This window comes from Petromyzon marinus, chromosome 46 (genome assembly GCF_048934315.1).
Source record: "Petromyzon marinus isolate PM22_M1 ecotype Great Lakes invasive population chromosome 46, UKy_Petmar_22M1.pri1.0, whole genome shotgun sequence".
In the NCBI taxonomy this organism is placed as follows: Eukaryota; Metazoa; Chordata; class Hyperoartia; order Petromyzontiformes; family Petromyzontidae; genus Petromyzon; species Petromyzon marinus.
In genome coordinates, this window is record NC_133712.1 from 12,801,074 (window position 1) to 12,821,920 (window position 20,847).

Sequence of the window (20,847 nt, forward strand, 5' to 3'; positions counted from 1 at the left end):
GTGGCAGGGCGACGTGACAGCTCGCGTTATTTGTGCCCATCTCATCTTCACGGCTACTCGCACTGCGGGAAAGTTGGGACGTGGGAGAGGGGGGGGGTTACCAGAGGTCACCGGCCTGGGGCTGTCATAACCAGAGCGGCGGCTGAATGCAATTTATTTGATGCAATATATGCGTATCGGAAAATTAAAGTTAAATCGATGGTAGTCATTATGGCTGTAAACGCATTATGCGCGTCTGGCCTGGCTGCACGTTTGCATGGTCATGTAATGTATCTGGATTTTCTCGAGGCTCCTCTGGTTTCCTCCCACGTGAAGCAGAAGTACTGAGTGAGGGATAGGACAAACGTCTCCGGCAGGACCCTCCTGAAAATGAGTTTTGGGACTCGGTGAGAATTTAGTAAACGAAGGACATTTGTTGGGGTTTTTTTTTACCAACTCGAATAATTACAATATTTATGACAATGTCCCTCTCATCTGTGCTGCTGACTCCTTGTCCCTGTTAAAATCTAGGTAAAAAATATCGTCTTGTCTTCTGCTTATCGCTGCATGACCCCCCTCCTCCTCTCCTTCAATCCGCCGCTGGTCAGAACGTCCCAATCATCTGTTGGAATTGACATACCGTCGTTGATTCCTCTTCCTTCTCCTCCTTCAGCGGTCACTAATAATTATCGTTTCTGAATACGTGCGGTGATGTTAAAAGACGTACGCCTCGGTATGCGTGAGCAGCCAATCGAGACCCCGGGGCTGCCCAGGCATGCGGGGGTCGGATAAAAATACCGCCTTTAAAAAGAAGCGCGCGTCTACAGCCAGCACAACGTCTGTTACTCGCGCGGGTGCACTTCGCAGCTGCTGCCAGTGACAACAATTAAATAATGGGGGTGTGGGGGGAAGCACTGTTCTGTAACCCCTGAAGGATTGTAATACAAATTGGCCAAAGGCAGAGGTAACGATATGCACGGTCTTACAATATTCTCGGGGTTGTAAGACGCACCCCATACTTGTGCCAATAATGTTATACGAATCTGGTCACGCGCACACACGTACGCTCCTGTTGGACTTGAAAACACTCACCCAACTTTTGCTTTCAAATAAAGGGGAAATAAAGGGCGTCTTAAAATTCAGACGATACAACACCATTTAAGAGTGTAGGCTAGCCAGGTGAATGGTAAATGTATTATTTACAATGTATGTGTATCATATGCAAATCTTACCTCTGAACAAATCACCTTGCGAGTCGTGAGGGTTATTTGACCATAATTCACCACGGTGTTCAGTGCAGGTGGGAGAAGGCAAGGGTCATAGACGTGGGAGCATAGACGTAAAGTCCAACAATGGGGTTTGCTGGACTGCCCTCTGCTGCTGCTGCTGCAGTTGCTGCCCACGTACGAGACCAAAATAAATCATGACCCAGAATCATGACAATGGAATTGCTGGGGGGTGGTTGTGAATTGTCCTCCACCTGGCACAGACCTATGCAGTCGTGTAATCTTCAGATAAAATTTTAATCACGCAGCCTGCAGTACCGATGCCAGCATATATAGATTTATGTGGTGTGTAATACCTATCCACCATGACATCACTCCTATACCTCTCACAAGCCCCTCTCCACTCTAAAGTGAAGTTCAAACTTAAGCTGTCAGTTGTGCAACTAAATCGTCCAACTTAATCACCTGCAACTACTTTCTTACCTCTGGCCAAGTAGTTGCTTAACAAGGAAATTAAACAGCGTGTTCAGCATTATAAAGAAAGTCAATCATTTAAAAAATGTACACGTGATGAATTATGACATGAACGATCACTAAGCAGATCACTTGAAAGTAGAGCCTGTCTCTACCATAAGCAACCAGGTGCAGAGACGTTCACATTTAAGCGATTCAGTTGCATGTGTAGTGTTTATAATGACGAATAAACTTCTTATGAGGCACACTGTTGATTGTAATACTTCTCTTTACACAGTCCTTAACACACAGAGGGGTATACGGTCCCCTCACCCGATACCCTAAGAAGGCACAGCCTCCGGACTTAGCGTGACCTACACACTTGTCTCTTCCTAACCTAAGGAGGTACAGCCTCCTATCTTGGCTGGACTTACTCACACATCTACCGCTATCCTAGAGTCTTCCGGCTGGGACCTAGGGGAGGCTATCTGACCCACCGCTGGCCCGGCGGGTCTTGACCACTGGTTACGCCGAGCCTTAGCCCTCAGAAGGGCTGGAAGGCTGGGTCCAGGGTCCTGGCTATCTTCAGCCCAGGCTTCGGTCTTCGTGTAGGGAGAGAACTCCCCGCGCTCTGCACGGTCACCCTTCTTATACCCGTTTGTGGCCAGGTGTAACCAATCCCACATTCCCACGTGGAACTGATTGGTTCTTACCAAATTGTGGCTACGATCCACTTGACCTCGTCTGACCCCAACCTTTATGTACACAGAGGTAACGCTGCACTGCCCCTTTGATACCCAGTGGCAATGCAGGTTACCGAACAGTGAGTAGTTAACACCTCTACACATGCAACAAAGTTGTTCAACGAATTGCTCAGATGTGGACCCAACCAGCCAGTCAATCCATTCAAAGTTTGTTGCTGCTGTCCAGCTCAGGTCACGCCCTCTCTTACAACAAACTTAAATTTGTATAAAAAGGGGATTTTTTCCCCCCCCCTGAAAACTGGTGCCTTGCCAATGCTTGTAACTTGCTTTCGGTTCTCAAATTCTCAAAAGTAGAATGATTGACCATCGCGTATAACACAAGGGGGTTAGGTAGTTAGAAGAAGACCTCCTTCAGCGCCCGGGCCCTCGGCAACAATAACAAAAAAAAACTTGCCAGCACCACATTAGCGACCACAATGACGGAACGCGGTCTTCGTTTCCCCTTTCACACGCTTCGCTGCGGGCTTGCGGGAAGGCGCGATGGACTTGTGATATGAGAAAAACAAAAACAACGAGAAGCCCACCAACAACGAAACATCCACCCCCCCCCCTTCCCGTCGCTGCGTGGCATTGCCTCATGCAATCTGAGACGTGAGGATTCTTTCTGCCCGGCCGCTGATGACCCAGAGGCCACACATGCGCATCGGTTCCCCCCCCCCCCCGTTTTCCCAGAACGGGTCCGCATGGCCGAGGCGTGACTCCGAGTAACCCCAGGGCCGGGCCCGTCTCAGGTTTTCCAGCCGTGCCTGCCAAACTCGCCTCTCGCGTGCTGGTGGTGGTGGGTGGGGCCTCAAGGCCGTGGGCCATGGGCTATGGTGTACAGACAAAACAGCGCGGAGCACTTTGCCATGGATGTGGCAGGTGCATTAATGAAAGAAACTGGAATAAAATTACTAAAAAAATATATAAACTAAACTATTTTTTGATATTTGACCAGGTAAAGCCCACTGAGCTATATAGCTCTTTTCTGAAGCGACCTGGCCACAAATGATAGGCCAACGAAGTGGTTTATCATGTGGACATTTATAGCAGCCATATACTGTAAGCGCATGTTTCTAAACGTGGCGGAAAAAACCGGAGGACCAGGAGAAAAAACCACGCAACCACGGGGAGAAAATGCAAACTCCATGGTCAATCCTCTGCTGGATGAAAATCTTCCCAAGCTGCCGCCACCTGTAGTTATCTGCCCAGCACCTGCGCGCAAACTTATTTTATCACTTTATCTGCTCGGCGGACGTTTTTCTCTGGGGCACGTTCTGATCCCTGGTTGCAACTCGGTTATTCCGTAGTTGAGTGGTGTGCGGAGAGAAGCAGAAAGAGAAGTGTTGCGAACTGCATTGGGGTTTCGGTTGAGATGTGTTTGCAGACACACGTCTTGTGTTTGCACGCATATTGAGGGGGTCCCCTGTGTGAATAATAGGAAGATAACCATGTTTGTGTGAATAAGGTGAAAGTTTATTCATTCATAGGGTGTAAAGTGGCGAAATGCTGTGTAAGCACACAGGCATACAAACACATCCAGGCTGCAACTGATAAAAGTTTAATATAACACTGACAATGTGTGTTTTATATTTTTGGAATTTTTCCCAAGTTTATCCCAATTGTCCTGTTGGCGTCACGTCATGAGGCAAACAATCCATTAAGTCCCCTCGCGAAGCAGGGGGGCCCTTTGTGTTAGAGAACGGCCCACAGAAGCGGATACTACAGAGATAATTCTGAAATGACTTCAAGTCACCTCTGGTCCAAACATTAGGGAGCAGCACTTTCCCGCTTTATCTCTGTTGGAGAGCTTTAGTCAAGCATTGGAATTTCCACATTCCTATGAAATGGGCCAGTGTGACGAATTGGAGATTAATTCTCATACGAGTATTGAGGTTTGCAAAGCGCACTCTATTCTGGCACTCTGGTCATAATAAAAAAAAATGGTGTTATGTACAAGCGCATATATAAATACATTTACGACCATCGTGATTCACACATCTTGATACCATAAATATTTTTGCTGTACTAATGTTGCGTGCAGTCGGATTGTCTACCCCAATACCTGCTAATTGAAAACTTCTCACATGCCGACATCATTCAACCCTGATAGGGCTTTTAAAGTATCAAGTTGTGAATTGCTGTGTCCAACTATAAATCAGTCAATCTGCTCTGGTAGAGCCATTGCCTGAAATGTTATCCTGCAATATAATTGTCATTTGTCGTTAACGCAATGACTTATGAATCAATCACCGACAATGCGCACTATCTCATCACATCTCGGAAGCTAAGCTGGTTTGACCTTGGCTAGTGCTTGCATGGGCGACTGCCAGGCATAGCTGGTGTTAAAGACTCCTCCAGGGTGACGTGCTGGGCGGCAGAGAGCAAGTGCAGCAAAATCCATTGTTGTAACCGTGCTCTGTGCTCCACACTTTTACCGACCCTTTGCAACCAGCGTGGTGAAGCGCAAACCTCAACGACCAGCGTGTTCCAGGGAGACCCTCATCCGGTAGTGGATTGAAAAAAAAGGGCTGTGTGTACAGCCCTAAATGTGGCGAGTTGAAATTTGTTACTGACTAAAACCAGGCAGGGTCTGTCTGGGTTGGAAAATATTTCCGCACCCGGCACACCACATCTGGTATACCTCAGCCTCCGGCTGTCGTTGTCACCTGCGACAATAAAAGAAAATATTCAGTGAGAAATCTTATACCGGCTGCACTGTGGTCCTTCAAAACCTGCACAGGGCAATGCACACATCTCTTGATATAAGGTCAGTTGGTCGGTCCAGGCTTATATTGAGAAGAATATGACACCGTAAACACCAGACAGCTGTCATCTTGTAGATGTAGGCAGTGCCACGTGGGAGGGCAGTGCCCCCCAATTTTGATATACTGTGGTGAAGAGTAATGGACTTCAGACCCCCCCCCCACTCTCTCCACTGTATGACAAATAGGTCGGGCCAAAATGGCTTAATGTTAACAGCATAAAGTCAAGCTATGGCACATTCAAAATGCAATGCGTTCTATGTTTACTTGTTTAAAAACTCACATTCATAACTAACACTGTGGCCTTGGTCCTTCTTCACAGCAGCACATAGGCCAGAGAGTTGTGTGCTGTGAAGAAGGGCCAATGCTCGTAACGTTGCCGTTTGCATAGTTTGCCTTGAAAGACTACGGTGGTACTGACTAATGTGTGGAGTTTTGTTATTTGTGCTTGTGCGCCACTGCCAATGGAGTATTGCAACATGTGTGTACTGTATGTAAAAACAGAAAGGCTGAGTGGAGGAAATATGGTACACTGTAGCCAAGTGGGTGGCCGGAGTTTGTTTCTCAGACACGGCTAACATTGGGCGCCACGGTGGCGAGATGTTAAATCCCTCGCCTGGTATACAGGAGGGCGTGATTTCATTCCCGACCCTGACGCCTGCTGTATATTTGGAATTTGCGGTGTCTCTCTCCCCGTGGTCGCGCGGATCTTTATCCGGGTCCTCCGGTTTTTCCCTTCATATTTAGAAACATGCGTTTAGAGTATTTGGCTGCTATACATTTCCACACGATAAGCCCCTTTGTTGATGTATCATTTGTGGCCAGGTTGCTTCTGAAAAATAGTTACATAGCTCAGTGGGCCGTACCTGCTAAAATATATATTTTTAATAGTTTACTTTATAACATCAGTGGCGAGGGATATCTCCCCCCCCCACTCCACAACGACAGTCATTTCGAACCTCCACTTTTAAAAGGTGTTTGCACTCTCCACCTTTTTCATCTCAATATATATAAAAGGCAAAGTTGTGAATGTCTGTTCAAAATGTTTAGCGTACTGCCCGACATGCAACAAACTTGAAATTTGCCATGTGGGTACTTTCCAGACTGTACACCAGGGAGAGCTCAATAATGCATGTATTTTTTTGCACGGCAAGTGAGCTGTGACGTCAAATCTGTCACGTCACCCGCGCATGTGGAAGCGTAACGCATTGTGCTGTAGTGGTTAGTGCGCTGCGCTACGAACCCGGCGACCCGAATTCGATTCCCACTCACGGCCACTACTGGTGACGATTATTTCAACCGCTTTTGGGCCTCCCCTAGGTCGACTCAGCCTCAAACGAGTAACTGCTGTGGTGTGTGAACATCGCCACTGGGGAGACAAAGGCGGCCGGGCGTCGTGGATCCAAGTCCCGGGCGAAGCCGGGTAGTACAGATAGTATTTCATATAAGGCAGAAACGAGTTTGAATTCCTGTTCACAAGAATGAACTACTTGAGGTATATAATTTGCACATAATTTGATTACACTGCTACTCTATTGTTAGCGCACAATTCAGTGAATGTATTGTGAGCGTTGGAGTTTATTTTAATAGACGAATAGTTACGACGTGCTGTGTCGGTGATGGCGGTTGATGTCAAAAGTACGGGTTGATACAACTCTTCTGTTCCGTCAGTGACTAAATCACCCAGAATGCACCCGATCTCATCAAACCTGCGAAGCTAAGCAGGCTGGGGCTTGCACAGTGGATGGGCGACGGCCATGCATAACTGTTGTTATAGGCTGCGTGTTGAACAGGGTCGTGCAGCAAAAGCAATCGTTTCCGTACGGTGCATGTGTTGTCGTATTTTATGGCTTTTCAGCTTCACCAAGCCACACTACCCAGCATGGTGAAGTATGGTCAAGTAACTCCCTCCACGAAGCGCATGGCGTTGGGAGGGGCCCCTCATTCAGCAGTGGATAAACAAAAGGCTGTACACGTGCATGACCATGCGTGCGTGCACTCTCTCGTGTGGTAGTTAAGTCTTTGTAGTTGTTGGTGTCGTATGGCTTTGGCACATGTTGGTTCCGGTTTGTAGCGTTGCGTGGTTGGCGATGGAAAGCACCGACCTTGAAGAGACTGTAAGATGAAAAAAACTGATTTGCTGCTGCGTTGACAGTTGTGCACAAGCACAAATAACCAACAAAAGTCATTCGTCAAGAACACTTCGGCTTTAAAAAATGTAAAATGTTGTATGCGACATTTTGGGCAAATGGCCCTTGGTAGGAAATTACTAAAGGGCCATTTCTGGAAACGTCACCTATTATATAGTCCTTCATTTAAACACAATGCCACGAGTTTCTTTGTCGGATCTAAAAGTCGGCTAGGATTTTTCTTTTAAGCTATCAAATTTCGGCCGCTCGGGGTGAATGGGACCTGACTTCAGACCATAAACAGACATCGCCTGAGTTGGTCAGTCCGCAGCATTTACTCGCGTAATAAAGTTTGTCGTACGGAGCGCAGTGAAGCCTCATTTCTCGCTCCAATTAAAACGAGCACCTCCGTGGTTTTTGCGACCAATGTCATCCATAATAGAGGTCTTTTGGGTTAGATCGTTCAAAGTTCCGCCGCGCGTCTCGCCGATGGCCGGACCCGAGCTGCGAGGGCTGGCCGAGTGCGCTGTGTGGCTGATGGCGCGGAGAGAGGCAGTCGCCGAACGCGTTTGGTCTGTTGTCAGGCGACGGGGTCAGGTGAGTGACTCCGTCACCTTGTCTCGACGACGGTGCCGGCTCCCGAGTTGTCTGCGTTGTTTCGGGATAAGTGGAGCGGTGCTGGTGGTGGTGTTGTGCTCGGCGGACTTACGCCATTAACCCGACGACGGCTGACCATCCGAGTTCAATTCCGGTCACGGCTGATGTGAGTGGCGAGTGATGTCCGAACGGAACTGGTCTTGGTCTCCTGAACCCAACACCCCCTCCCCCGCACCACTTCACCAAACCACACTTACCAGCATGGTGAAGTATGATTTAAAACTCCCTATCAGAATCTTACTTGAGCTTGGAGGGAGACCTCCATCCAGCAGTGGATTGACACAGTTCAGTGCATTCCTATTTCGGAGAACAGTTGCGTGTCCGCTAACCGTTGAGACGCATCTTTCTCCACGTGCCTCTGAAACGCTTTCGTGAGATAACTTGGCGTCAACATTTTGGCGAACTCGAGTGGCGAGCGTCAGCCTCGAAGGTTTTTAGCGACGCGACGGTGGCTCTGAAGTGACTCGTGGTGGTGGCAACGGGGGGGGGGGGGGGGGGGATCAGCCTTACGATGTTATCACTGCCGGATTATCCTCGTAGCACAAGTAGCTACAAATGCTACGGGCGCCGCACTTTCAAGGGGCCCCGCGCTAAACGCTTTCAAGCTGTCAATTCCGGTTCAGTGATTCTGCACTTGTTCTATTACGATAGTACTATACCGCCTTCAACTTGTATGAACGACCGCGTGTTTAAGGTTAACAATTTGTATTATCTGACCGTATTGCAAATGAAAAAATATAATTACTTTACTATGCAAGTAAAAAAATTGTGTTTTAATATTTACATTTTTTTGTGTGTAGGGCCCCTTTATAACAACATATGCTACAGGCCCCGCACTCGGTTAAATCCGGCACTGGATGTCATGTCATCACTCTACAGGAGTTTGTTCTTACAGGAGTTTGTTCTTACAGGAGTTTATTCTACGACAAACCACCACCAGAAGAAGAAGGAGGTTTTAAACAAAAAATATATTAAATAAACACGACTCATCCGCAGGCAGGGAGGGAGGCAGGGAGGGAGGGAGGCAGGGAGGGAGGGCGGGAGGGACCCGCCCCGCGCCTCCTATCTCCACCCCCCCTCGTACGCAGCCGGCTCGGGGATATTAAACCGACTGGCAGTCGGTCTGGAACGGAGGGGCGCCCACACGGCTGCCTCTCTCCCTGTCCAACATCGCTCCTTAACTCCCATACAGCCGTCGCGAAGAATAGCGGCCACGGCGTCGTGTGTGCAAGCCCGCGCTGTGATTAATATTGCGCGGCATAGCGGGGGGAGGGGATTGTGAGAGGTGGAGCGAGCGAGCGAGGCTCAATCAAAGTTGGCCTTCAACTTTGGAGCGCTCGGCGTTGGGGTGTACGGACTACTGTACAGGAGGTCACTTACGGGTTTTGTATGAGTCGAGCATCATCAAGCACCAGTTTGTTGTCTCCACCTCCTCCGATTAGCACGGTTGGCTAGCTACGTACGGTGCGAAAGAAGTTCAACACGGTGCATACATTCTGGTAGTTGGTGAAAGTGCTGTAGTTTTCATTTGAATATAGGTAGCACAGGAGGAGTACCGTCAACATTGGGTCGTCATCTGCGGCAGTACAATTCCATATTTTTGGCAGCCGCTGTGTCATCAGCAGCAGTAGCAGAAGAGTCGAGCAAGCAGTACAGTAGTCGGCAGCACCGTCATCAGCAGCAGTATTTATAGTAGCAGTATCACAATCGGCATACGTTACCGTCGGCTTGCCACCCTAACGTGGGGTTTAAGCCGCTTGTAAGCGACTCGAGAGCAAGGGCAGTGTTCTTACGTTACAGTCTACATTAGCGATACGGCGTTTACTATACAGTACATATAGACTGTATTGATAGCGTGCCACGCCGCCGAGCCGAGTGGACATGCCGGGCCGCCTTCGCCATGGTCATGCACTGGAAGAAGCGTCGCGAGTCGAAGCAGGAAGACTCCTCGGTGAGTGTGCGTCGGCACTGGGGGAGACAAAAGCGGCCGGGCGTGGCGCTGCTGTCCACACCAACAGTAGTACGGTGTTTGCCCGAACAGTCTGCTCAAGGCTGATACGGAGGGGGGTGGTGTGGGGGGTCTTTTGTGACTGCACGTGTCACCGCGTTGAGTGTGTCACTTTGTTCTCGGTGCTCGCTAACAGCACTTGCTCCAATATTCTGTGTAAGGCTATACGGGGGATCTTTACCTTTGTAACGTGTATCGGTGCGCCTGTTTGTGGTAGTTGTGTGTTGCTGTTGCGTGCTCGCTAACAGCACTTGCCCCCAACATTCTGTTAAGGCTATACGGGGGATCTTTGCCTTTGTAACGTGTATCGGTGCGCATGTTTGTGGTAGTTGTGTGTTGCTGTTGCGTGCTCGCTAACAGCACTTGCCCCCAACAGTCCGTTCAGGTGATACAGAGAGGATCCTTTGTCTCTGGTGGGAAGGGCGTAATGGGGCACCGCTTCGGGCACTTCACTACGGACCCGGTAACTCGAGTTCGATCCCTCGCCCTAAGGTGACATCTGTGGCAAGTTGTATCTGAACCTGTTACAGTGCCCTTACCCTGTGGGTTGACGGAGCCTGAAAATAAAACCGCGGTGCTGTGGTCAACGGTGTTGGTGGGGGGGAGACGGAAGGTAGCCGTGCGTGTTGAATCAGTGGTGGTGGTGCTGCTACGCGCCTTACCGCCACTCGCCACATGTGCTGTCGTCTCTGCCGTAATAGTATATACCTGTCGACCCCTTATCAGTGCATTATTACATACCAATTCAGACCTTATTGGTCACCCCGTGCCTTTATAAATATCAATGTTCATCCTACAAAGTCCCATAACAAGGGAGAAATACAAACAAATAGACAAAAACATTTTATTGCCCGTATTGAAACGGCGGAACGCAGTAATGGCCCTGAAAACTAAATTTCCCTGTACAAGAATACGGGTAAGCCGTATGGGTTGACAGGTAATATAATAGGTTCTTGCCAACAATACCTGTCCCTATAGTTTGTTCTCGGGAAAGCCTGAACTGCGAACCTTAGTCTGGACCAACGGGTCCTTAATCCGAGCAGGGATCCTTAGTATTGATAGGGGTATTTTAGTTCTTGAAGGAGGAGGGCCTTTTAATTTTGTGGGGGTCCTTGGTTACAACAACCGTTGCCAGTTTGAACAGGCGTCCTCACTCTAAAACATGGGGCGCTTGGCCTGAAGGGGGGGGGGGGGTCCTCGAGTGAAGATTATGGTGGGAGGCTTAGGCTAACAAAGCGAGTGGCTTAACTCCTAACAGTGAAACACGGTGACGGGGGGAGGAGTTGGAGTGAAGGGCGTGGATCGCGCAGGGTCGCTCCTTCAGCAAGGCTTGCTGACTTACAGCAGCACCTATCTAACAAAGAAAGACAAAGACCCCCCCTCCCCTCCGTATAGCCTTAACAGACTGTTGGGGAAAGTGCTGTTAGCGAGCACCTATGAAGACCGGAACGGTACACGAGAGGGTGGGTGGCCAGCACCGCGCCCGGCCGTTTTTGTCTCCCCAGTGGCGATGTTTACGCACCGTGCCAGGTACTCACTTTAGGCTGAGTCTGGGGGAGGCCCAGAACCGGCTCAGATAATCGTTACTGGTGTTGGCCGTGAGCGGGAATCCAACTCGGGTGGCGGGTTTGTTGCGCAGTGCGCTAACTGCTACACTACCGCTCCCCACTTCCTAACAGTGAGTGCACACACTGGCACAATAGCAACAGTGCCTCCTCATCCTGTGGACTCTGGCCATAAGATCAGTGCTTCCGTCATGCCTCGCAAGTTAAGTGACATCACCACACCGCGCGTGTAATCCATTGTCCACCGACAGCTCAGGAAGAGTCGTAAAAATTGATGCCATTTTATCTCAGACGGCAGCATAGGAACACGAGACGGCTGCATCGTAGAATGGTTTCACCCTTGCAAGGAATTATCAGTGCACTATAGCCCCTAGGCAATGCCAAACTGTCCCTACAGTGATCCGAGAGGGCTTGTCCACATGAATCCCCAGAGGTACGAGGCAGTAGCCTTGGTAGGCAATAATTCCTGTACCGCACTGATGAGTCCCAAAAACAGTAAAACTGGTATTGTGCAATGGTCCCGCTGGTCTGCTGCTGTCAACATTAAAATAGCCTCAATTTTGACAACTTCTGAGTTTGCGGTGTTTGTGCATTATATACGCAGTGTGGTCATGTGACATGATGAGCCAGGCATGCTCTCGAGAAATCATCTCTGTGTATGCACTGTATTGTTATACTCGTATGTTTCCAGCCCGCGCTCACTTTTCGGTCTGATGAGTCCCCTCGTCGTCGTTTGCAGAAAGTGTTTACAATGTGGTTTGATGTGGACTTTGTTAACAGGACAGTGGTGGGGGGGAAACCGCACTAGACTGCTCAGTGATTTAACTCGATAAAGTGACCCAGCACCCCCGCCCGTGCCTCTAACCTAATGGGAAAATTCCAAAGCAGAGTAACTTGAGAATGAACATAGCGCAATGTAAACAGCGGTCAGCTGTTGGGCTTCAGTCCGTCCACAGACTGTGCTGTGAGTGTTCTTGGGCTGCGTGTGTACGATTGGTACGTGCCTGGTGAACGGATCCACTCAGAGGTATTCACAACACAGTGCTGGTTCACGGCTGAACCCACTGCAATTGAAAACCCCGTTTAACCACCATAGCCTGTTGAAACCAGGATTCGAACCCAGGGTGTCTCAGTGGTGGTGGCTCATTGTCTGTGACCTGGCATCAACTTAACCTGAGACGCTCACCCAGCCTCGCTGTTGAGATGTTGGGGTTGGATCTCGAGATCAGCTGCGTGCGATTGAACCGGGTACTCGCACGTTGCAAGTTAAACTAAAAACGAAAATTTGTATTTTTCCAGGTAAGGCCCACTCAGCTCTATAGCTCTTTTTTAAAAGCAGCCTGGCCAGAAATGAGAGCTCAATGAAGTTGTGTTATTGTGTGGAAATGTCTCGCTGCCCAATACTCGAAATGCTTGTTTCTAAATGTGGGGGGAAAAACCGGAGGACCCGAAGAAAAATCCCCGCGACCAAAGGGAGAGAGACGCGCAAACTCAAAATATACAGCAGCGTCAGGGTCGCGATCAAACCCCCCCCCCCCGACCTCCTGTATTCCAGGTGAGGAAGTTGATGGTCTCAGCTCGGTCACCAAACAGCTGCAGAAATGAACCGTTGTTAAAGGCGGCTTGGTTCAACTGTCATTACCACCGATGTGACGATGCCCGTGGTGGGAAATCAAACTAAAAAAACGCCGGGTTCACAGTGCAGTTCGCTAACCCACGGCTCCATCCCTGCCGATAAGATATACAGCCCTTTCTCGATCAACTGCTGGATGGAGGCCTTCACGTGCCGTGTCGGTGGTCGTGGTGGTTAATTTGCCGTGTTTCACTCATTGCGGGTTGGTGAAGGTGGGGGGCGGGGCGACAATACAGTACCACGATGGATTTTACCAATTTCTTCATAGCTCATTGGATTTCTCTGGGATAAATAAAGAATCTGATTTAACACTGAATGTAAATTCACGTGCGGTGTTTACCTGAAACCGGAGAGTGTTTATTTGGTGACTAGGTGACGTGATGTTGTCTGGGAGCTGCTTAAAGGGGCAGACTTTTGAGAGGTGGGGGGGGGCTTTGTCCTGGCTCACCATTTATGGGAAGGGTGGGATACCTGTCTGGCCTCAGGTGCACGTACGGTCTGCAGACACTCCACTACATTCATACAATTCCTCTCTTAAGCCCCCTTTCACACGCAAAGGGGGTTCTGTTCAACCAAAGCAATGTCTCCTTACATCATCACTGTCGTTGACAGCTCTGCAAATAAGCTGAGCGTTTGACACTGCAACTCTCTTAAGGCTCACGTGTGACATTGAAGTTTAACGTGTGACGATTGAATGAGATTGCACGACTGAAAAAAACCCCACTCCCAACTGCTATTAGAATCAGAATCGTTATTTGGACTGGACGAATCCGATGAGCTATGAAGCTCTTTTTCACAGATGTCCAGTATGGCCGGGAAGGGAACTCGGGTCGCCGAGTTAATAGCCCAGTGCACTAACCATTGCACCATCGCTCTCCACCCTTCTACAAGACAACAGTTGCTTTTTTTAAAGATTGTGCCATAACGTTTTGTCAGTGGGAACCATTAAAGGGCAAATTCCCCCACTGCTTTCTAAGAATCATTGAAATGCTGAGCGGCGTGCGTGTGGCAGTCGCTCTAGTGCCGAGCATGGCCCCCAACCAACACTCCACCGGCCGTATAGTGCAGCGCAAAACCGGTACTAGGGGCATGCTAGAGCGGGCCCTACACCACCAAATGTCCCTTTGCCCCCCCCCCACCCACCAAAGTTTAATCTCCTTTGCGGGATATCACTTTTACGGTGCCCACCCCCATTCAAACATTCTAAAAAAAGTTTTTATTTTACCAGGTAAGGCCCACTGATCTATGAAGCTCTTTTTCAGAAGCGACCTGGCCGCAGATGATAGCTCAACGAAGTGGCTTATGTTCTCTTCACGCATGTTTGTAAATTGTGGAGGTGAAAACCGGAGCACCCGGAGAAAAATCCACACGTCCACGGAGACATGCAAACTCAAATTATACAGGTGTCGGGGTCGGGATCGAACCCACGACCTCATGTATACCAGGTGAGGTATTTAACATCTCGCCACCATGGCGCCCCTTCAACAGCTCTGCTGGAGCCAGGCCTGGTTTAGCGGCCTGTAAAATATTTCAAGCCGGGATAGCCATTCCATTAAAGGAGTCTACATTTTGTTAGGGTATTCGACCGATGTGTTTCTTAATACTCCTTAATATGTGGGGGCGGAAACGGGCAAATGCACATGAACGCACACATTGGCATGTGAAAGCTTACACCCACGCGCATGATTACCAGTGACGCTGGTGCTCAGAAAAACATTAAGTTGAATAAAATAACAACCTAAAAACCCTTTTTAAAAAGTATATCGTTGCCAATCTTGCCCCAAAAATGCAGATTGGGTCACTGCATTGCTCAGCAGTGTGGTAAGTCTGATCATGATCGGTTTGTGCGGTATTTTTTTTATCCGTCTAATTTGCAGGAATAAAACGTTTTTCGCAGACAGACGTAATATTCTCCAGACGGCAATATGCGGTGCGCTTTTGGCGCCTTTTAGAGACCCCTGCGATTGACAACTCGAGTTAACTATTAACACCTCCGGCCAGCCACTCTTACTACTGGGAGGACAGTAGACGTTTTGAGTTCGCGTTTTTATTGAGTTTGCGGCAGAGTTCGCGGGGGGGGGGGGGGGGGGCAGCGCACGGTTTTGACGGCGGAGCGAGTCGAGCGATTGAAGAATGTGTATGCCAAGCGTTGTATTTGTCATCGGCAGGGCTGAGCCGCGGTTCTTGCCAAACCGGTGAAATGTTCCCGTTAACCCTTCGCCGCTCTCTCAACTCCCCTCCAACTCCCCCTTTTTCTCACGAGGGCGCTCCCTTAACGTTGTTGTGCCATTTCGACGGGCTCGCGCCCCGTCATAAATAAATGAACTCGTTTACGCCGACTCCTCTAACCCCCCCCCTCGCCTTGCTCTCCAAAGAATACGCATCAAATGTTACCGCTGCGCTTGCCTGTTATCATGGCGTTGTTGTTTTTGTTCTCGTGTAAATATTTTACGGGTTTTTTGTACTGCGCTTATCGCTGAGCCTGCCTTGCAATTCGATGATTTCTTATGATTAATGGTCACGATTCGCAGCCGCATGGAGGTCAATCTAACACCGCGAGTGGCTGGAGATATTTGGTGAACCAATTATATCCGAACGGTACGAATTGAGTCATGGTTAAATGTGTGTATCGTGAGCAAAATTGATTTCAGTCAATGCATCATAACGTGTGACATTGACCTTGTCTATGTACATCCAGCAACCTTTATCGAGGTTAGAGCGCGTAATTATATAAATGTATCGTTAAACCCGCCACCATCCGACACAGTCAACTAGTAAGCATTGTCACGTAAACAGAGCATGCCAATTCGTCACTAGTACAGCACACCGGTGTGTTGGAGAGCCAAGCCACAACATTTACAATCTGAGTACGACGTTTCGCCAGTAATTACAACTAGCTTCATCAGGCGACAGCCAGATTTGTTTAACGGTTTAACGACACATTTATGTTTATGCGATCTAACCCAAAAAAACTATATTATGGATGATATTGGTCGCGAAAGCCTACGTGTTAAACTGACCCAGCCACCTGTCAACCCATGCCCGGTGCGTGTCTGCGTATGCCACAGGCTAAGTGGGTTTTTTCGTGGATAAAGAGGCCACATTGTAGCTTTCTCCCAAGGCTGTATGGTCTGCCATGTTGACGCAAGGCATGGATAGCATTGTGGGGTGTATCGCCTGCCATGCCCTATGGCCCAGATTCCATAATTCATCTTGGCAAGCATCGTTTGATATTTAGTTTCAGGTCGTGCTCATTTATTTTGGTCGATGGGGATTTTCATCAACTGGAGAGCGTGGCTTGTCCCGAGCCTCTTCCACCGGTTTGGAGATTTTCGCCGAGCGACACAGTGCGACACGGAGATTGCCACGCTAAATTGTCACCTGTTCGAAACGCTGGTTCACTACGATGTCCCCCAAAAGTGCCTCTGCTGCAAAGCGAGGGAAGCCTCGAGCGATGATGGGGTGAAGTGATGTAATTTCCTGTGATGTCACTTGTTGATTGAATGAGTATACGGATAATGATTCACCCCCCCTCCTCCTCCTACCCGGCGATCTTATTAATTCTCAAGACTGAGAATTAATAACATCAAATCTTCCTTCGCACTAATGGATTTCTCTTTCAAAACTGACTCTTAGTGTGAGTTAATTCTCATCTGGTTGACCAATGACAGTCATCACGATGATGGTAGTCATGCCAATTCAAATAATTTTCACAATGTAAGGGATCGGTTCGTAGACTTCTGAGCCTAAATGTGCGTAAGAATTTTATTTCAACGGATGCAATTTTAACGCTAGCTGCAAATTAGTTGAGGATACTGATCTGGACATGCCGACGCAGTCCCTCGCCGATCGGTCTCGCGACGGCACCCGCGCCTCCATCGCACCATTGCCTGTTGCCCGAAATACCATCGTGCAACACCACGCAGTGACAGCGACGGAACAGCTGTCTTGGTCACAATGAACTCTATTGTACGAGTGTCTGACTAGCGTAGTGAAGGGGCTGTCGGGATTCGTGGCAGAGAGGGGTTGGCTAGAGGGGGATGTGGTTTTTTGGGGGGCCGATGAGTGACAGGCGAACGGGGACGTTTAGGCTTCAACTGCTTCGCGAGCCAGGAAGCGAACGCTGCTGGCCGCATGCCGCATGCGCGTCTGCCCTTGTGTGTGTGTGTGTGCAACCGCTGAGTGTCACTGCGTGATAGTGACACGACAGGCGGGGGTGGTGGCGACAGCGGCGGCGGGAGTGACGTGTGAGGACGCGATGCGTTGCGAGCGGTCTTTGTGCTCGCTGGGGCGGTGTCCGTACGTCAGCGGTGCCTTTCGCGGGCGTTGCAATAATCGTGGCGGTGGTAATTGTGAGTCTGGATGATGTACACGAATATATTGCACGATGTAGGTTTTTCTTGTTTAATGTTTTTTTTTTTTACCCGGGAAAGTCTCGCCGAGTCTCAAGACTCGTCTTCAAGAGGGCTGCGATATGTTGGAATGTTTGGCCAATTCCCCTATTGGAGTGCCTGGGGGGATACAAACCCATAGCGGTGGAGAACACTCGCGTATCACACAGATGTCTTTGTCAGAGATATATCCTCCAAGGCACAATTGTGCCTTTTGCTTACATGTCTAACAAGTGTGCCGTTCTGCAGAAGAAAAACAACTTGTGCCAATTGTTAATAAAAACAAAATTGGTGACTCATCCTTCCTCAAGGTGGCCTCTTGACTGACTCATCCACTCTCACTGTTAGTATAACGATTCATAAACGTTATTCAACACGTTTTTAAAAATATATATATAATTCTCTGTCATCACTGAATGGACCACAAGCAAGTTGTTGCACATTTTTCTGGGTACATCTAAGCACGGGGTGGAGAGGTGGTTTGCTAGGAACCTGGCCACCTGACTTTGAAGGCTCGGCGAACAAGTGGGCAGCAGTGTTTGAATCGGTTCTGGGTGCCCGCTTCACCAGCCCGCACTGACGACCATGGTGAAGTGTGGTCAAACAAGCCCCTTGTGACTGACACATTATGGGGTGGGGTGCTTTTTCCAGCATGAGACTGACAAAAAGGCTGTTGTACATTTAATACATGCGTGTGATTACATATGGCACAGTCGTCAACAACCATGGTCAATCCACTGCTGGACAAGGGCCTCCCCAAGCCACCGCCATCTCTTACGATCTAGCAATGTAATAATCCATTAGCGCCTGCACACTAATATGATTTTAACCACTCCATCTCCCCGGTGGACGTCCTACCCAGACACGTTCCATTCCTTGGCCGATTCCGTAGACAGTGTGTGTACACGAGTATACACTGCGTGCACACCGTACACACACAGGTACACGCACAAAAGACACGCGCCATTTGGGATTTTACAAAGCGTATAAATGTGACCACATCCCACGGCGGACGTGCGTAATGATGGGAAGGGCCCTCGTTAGCGAGTGAGTAATCGTTAAAGCGAAGGCTTGGAGAGCGGCACTGCCAGGTGCCCGTGGTGGCACAGCGAGCCACGCCATTCCTTGCCGCCCCTTTCTCCGCCGACGCAGCCGCTCAGATTCACACCCTAAATTTGGCGATGGCGGCGTTGGCGTCCCGAGGGCGTCCGGGCACGGTCGATACGATCCCTACCGCTGGCCTTTTGTGTCAGGGTCGGTGAGGTGAGCCAGCAGAATGGCTTCAAGAGTCGTCTGGTGAATATATGACGTGTGTTGCCAGCGAATGATCGAAGTGGACAGTGGCTTGCTATGTGGTCCATGGTTTGAGTTATAATAATAACAACACTTCCATTCATAGAGCGCTTTTCATCAAGGATCTCAAGGCGCTGTTATAGATTCCCATGGAATTCCCATTGAGATTCCTTTAGAGATGCAATGACTCGCATGGATACCCATATACTGAAATGTACACTTCTTTCATATGGTGGGGAGTTGATCGGCACGATGCTCATATTTTGAAATGCTGCTGCTGACTCGATCGTAGGGAGCAGTGGCATTACTATGTTGGTTCACAGTCGGAGATTGGTGGGCTACTCTTTAATTGTCCACTGTATAGGAGGGAGATGGCCACATCTGCCCTGGGATGTTCAGACTGATGCGGTTCAGTATAAACCATTGTCTGACATGGGTTGAATGTTCATCCTCGTCTTTCCTCCACGAAATCAAAACCGGCCACGTCCTTTCAGCGCTGTTGGGTGGCGCGCTGTAAAACGCTCAGCAGCGCTAGAGAAGTGTTGGATTTCATCAGGGACTACGTGCAGGCGTAGCATTTTTATGTTTCGACATCAATCCCGCCACTGGCCGATTCGCACGCGTTTTGCCGCGGCTGCACAAGCGAATTGGGCAACAAATTAATAAACAAACAGCTTGATTCCTCCTTTTTTGTGCAACAGCAAATTAATGGGGAAATATGAAGGAACGGTCAGAGGGGCAAGCGGGGCGAGCGTTACATAAAAAAAATGGGCAAAGGCCAATCAGGCGTTTTTTGGCCGCCCGTCATTGTTTATGTTACAAGTCCGTCTGTCCGACTGCTCCCGCCGTGCTGCGGTTTCACGGGGCCCGTATCGCGGACAGGGATCGTGTGTTTACGCGCGGCGTGCGGCAGCGGCGAATCGAGTCCTAACGGAGAACAGGCACCGAGCGCCCGACCGAGCGCCCGACCGTCTGGTGGCTCGCTCGCTCGCCCGCCTGCCCGCCTGCCCGCCCGCCAACCAACCTGCCCATTTGTTTTAAAACATTTTGTTTTTCGGTAGCGATGCACGCCCAAGCGCGAGAGCGCAGGCGAAGCGCGAGTGGTTTTGTGGGCGGCTTGTTTGTCGTCGATGGCGTGTGAGTGCGTGTGTACTGAGCAGTTTGGGGAGTCGTGGGTGTTGGTGGTTAGCCCACTGGGCTAAAATAACGGTGGCCCCGGCTAACGTCGGTGTTGAGTGATGTTCGAGCCCGGTGCCGGGTCTGCCCTTGATAGGATCGGACGGTGGGCGGACGTGGGTTCAGGCCACACCAATCCGTTGTGTGCCCTGCCCGCCTTAATCGGTGTTCGCTTACAACCATAGCCTAAACAGTCTGTATTGCTATACAGGGTTTGGTTAGCATGCATGTAACGATGGCTCTATGCACCAATGTAAATTCCATTCTCAAGCTCTATGATGCACGTGTCAAGTCGGGTGTGAGACTTCACAGTTCCTGCATTGAATTTGCAAATGATGTTGCGTGTCGGCTAATTAGGCGAGCAGAACTGTACAAGCGAAATCAAGATAACCGTAGCTAGAGTGAGAACGAAGATGGCAAAATGTATCTATTGTTGATGAAATCGCAATGAATAGAATCACAAGTAGGTTGAGTATAATTTTTGTAGGGGAAATGGGTTGGCGCCGCATTGGCCCACCAACGCGAACTTCATTGCTTTTATCACAAATCCTCACTTGTGTAATGGTGTCCGATTCTGATGTATGTATGTTGAACGTCTCTCGCGCTGTACGTAGCCAACCGTGCTAATCGGAGGTGGGATACCAGCACCATCGTCACCTCGCCAAGTCCAATGATTCCTCCTATGACGATTGGCTGTTGTGGCGACGTGTCTGTGCGAAAACCAACGTATGCCTGCGGAAAGGCAGACGGACGGGGGTCGGTGTTTGGGCCAATACTCACCGCAGCAACCCGCCATGTACTCTTAAGTGATTCTTAATCGGTTGCTGAA

The 20,847-nt window shown here is 49.4% G+C and overlaps 1 protein-coding gene across 3 annotated transcripts in view; it reads left to right on the top strand.

Moving 5' to 3' along the window:
* LOC116952224 (transmembrane and coiled-coil domains protein 2-like) overlaps positions 1-20,847 on the top strand; it is a 72,346-nt gene that overhangs the window by 41,958 nt on the left and 9,541 nt on the right. Inside the window, exon 1 of one of the 3 annotated variants that reach the window (XM_076074190.1) lies at positions 9,019-9,903. The exons of the other annotated variants lie outside the window; for them this stretch is intronic. Within the exon in view, the coding sequence (XP_075930305.1) occupies positions 9,853-9,903 (51 nt within the window). The 5' untranslated portion in view covers positions 9,019-9,852. Of the gene's footprint in view, positions 1-9,018; positions 9,904-20,847 lie in introns of those variants that run through there. 3 annotated transcript variants of the gene reach the window in all.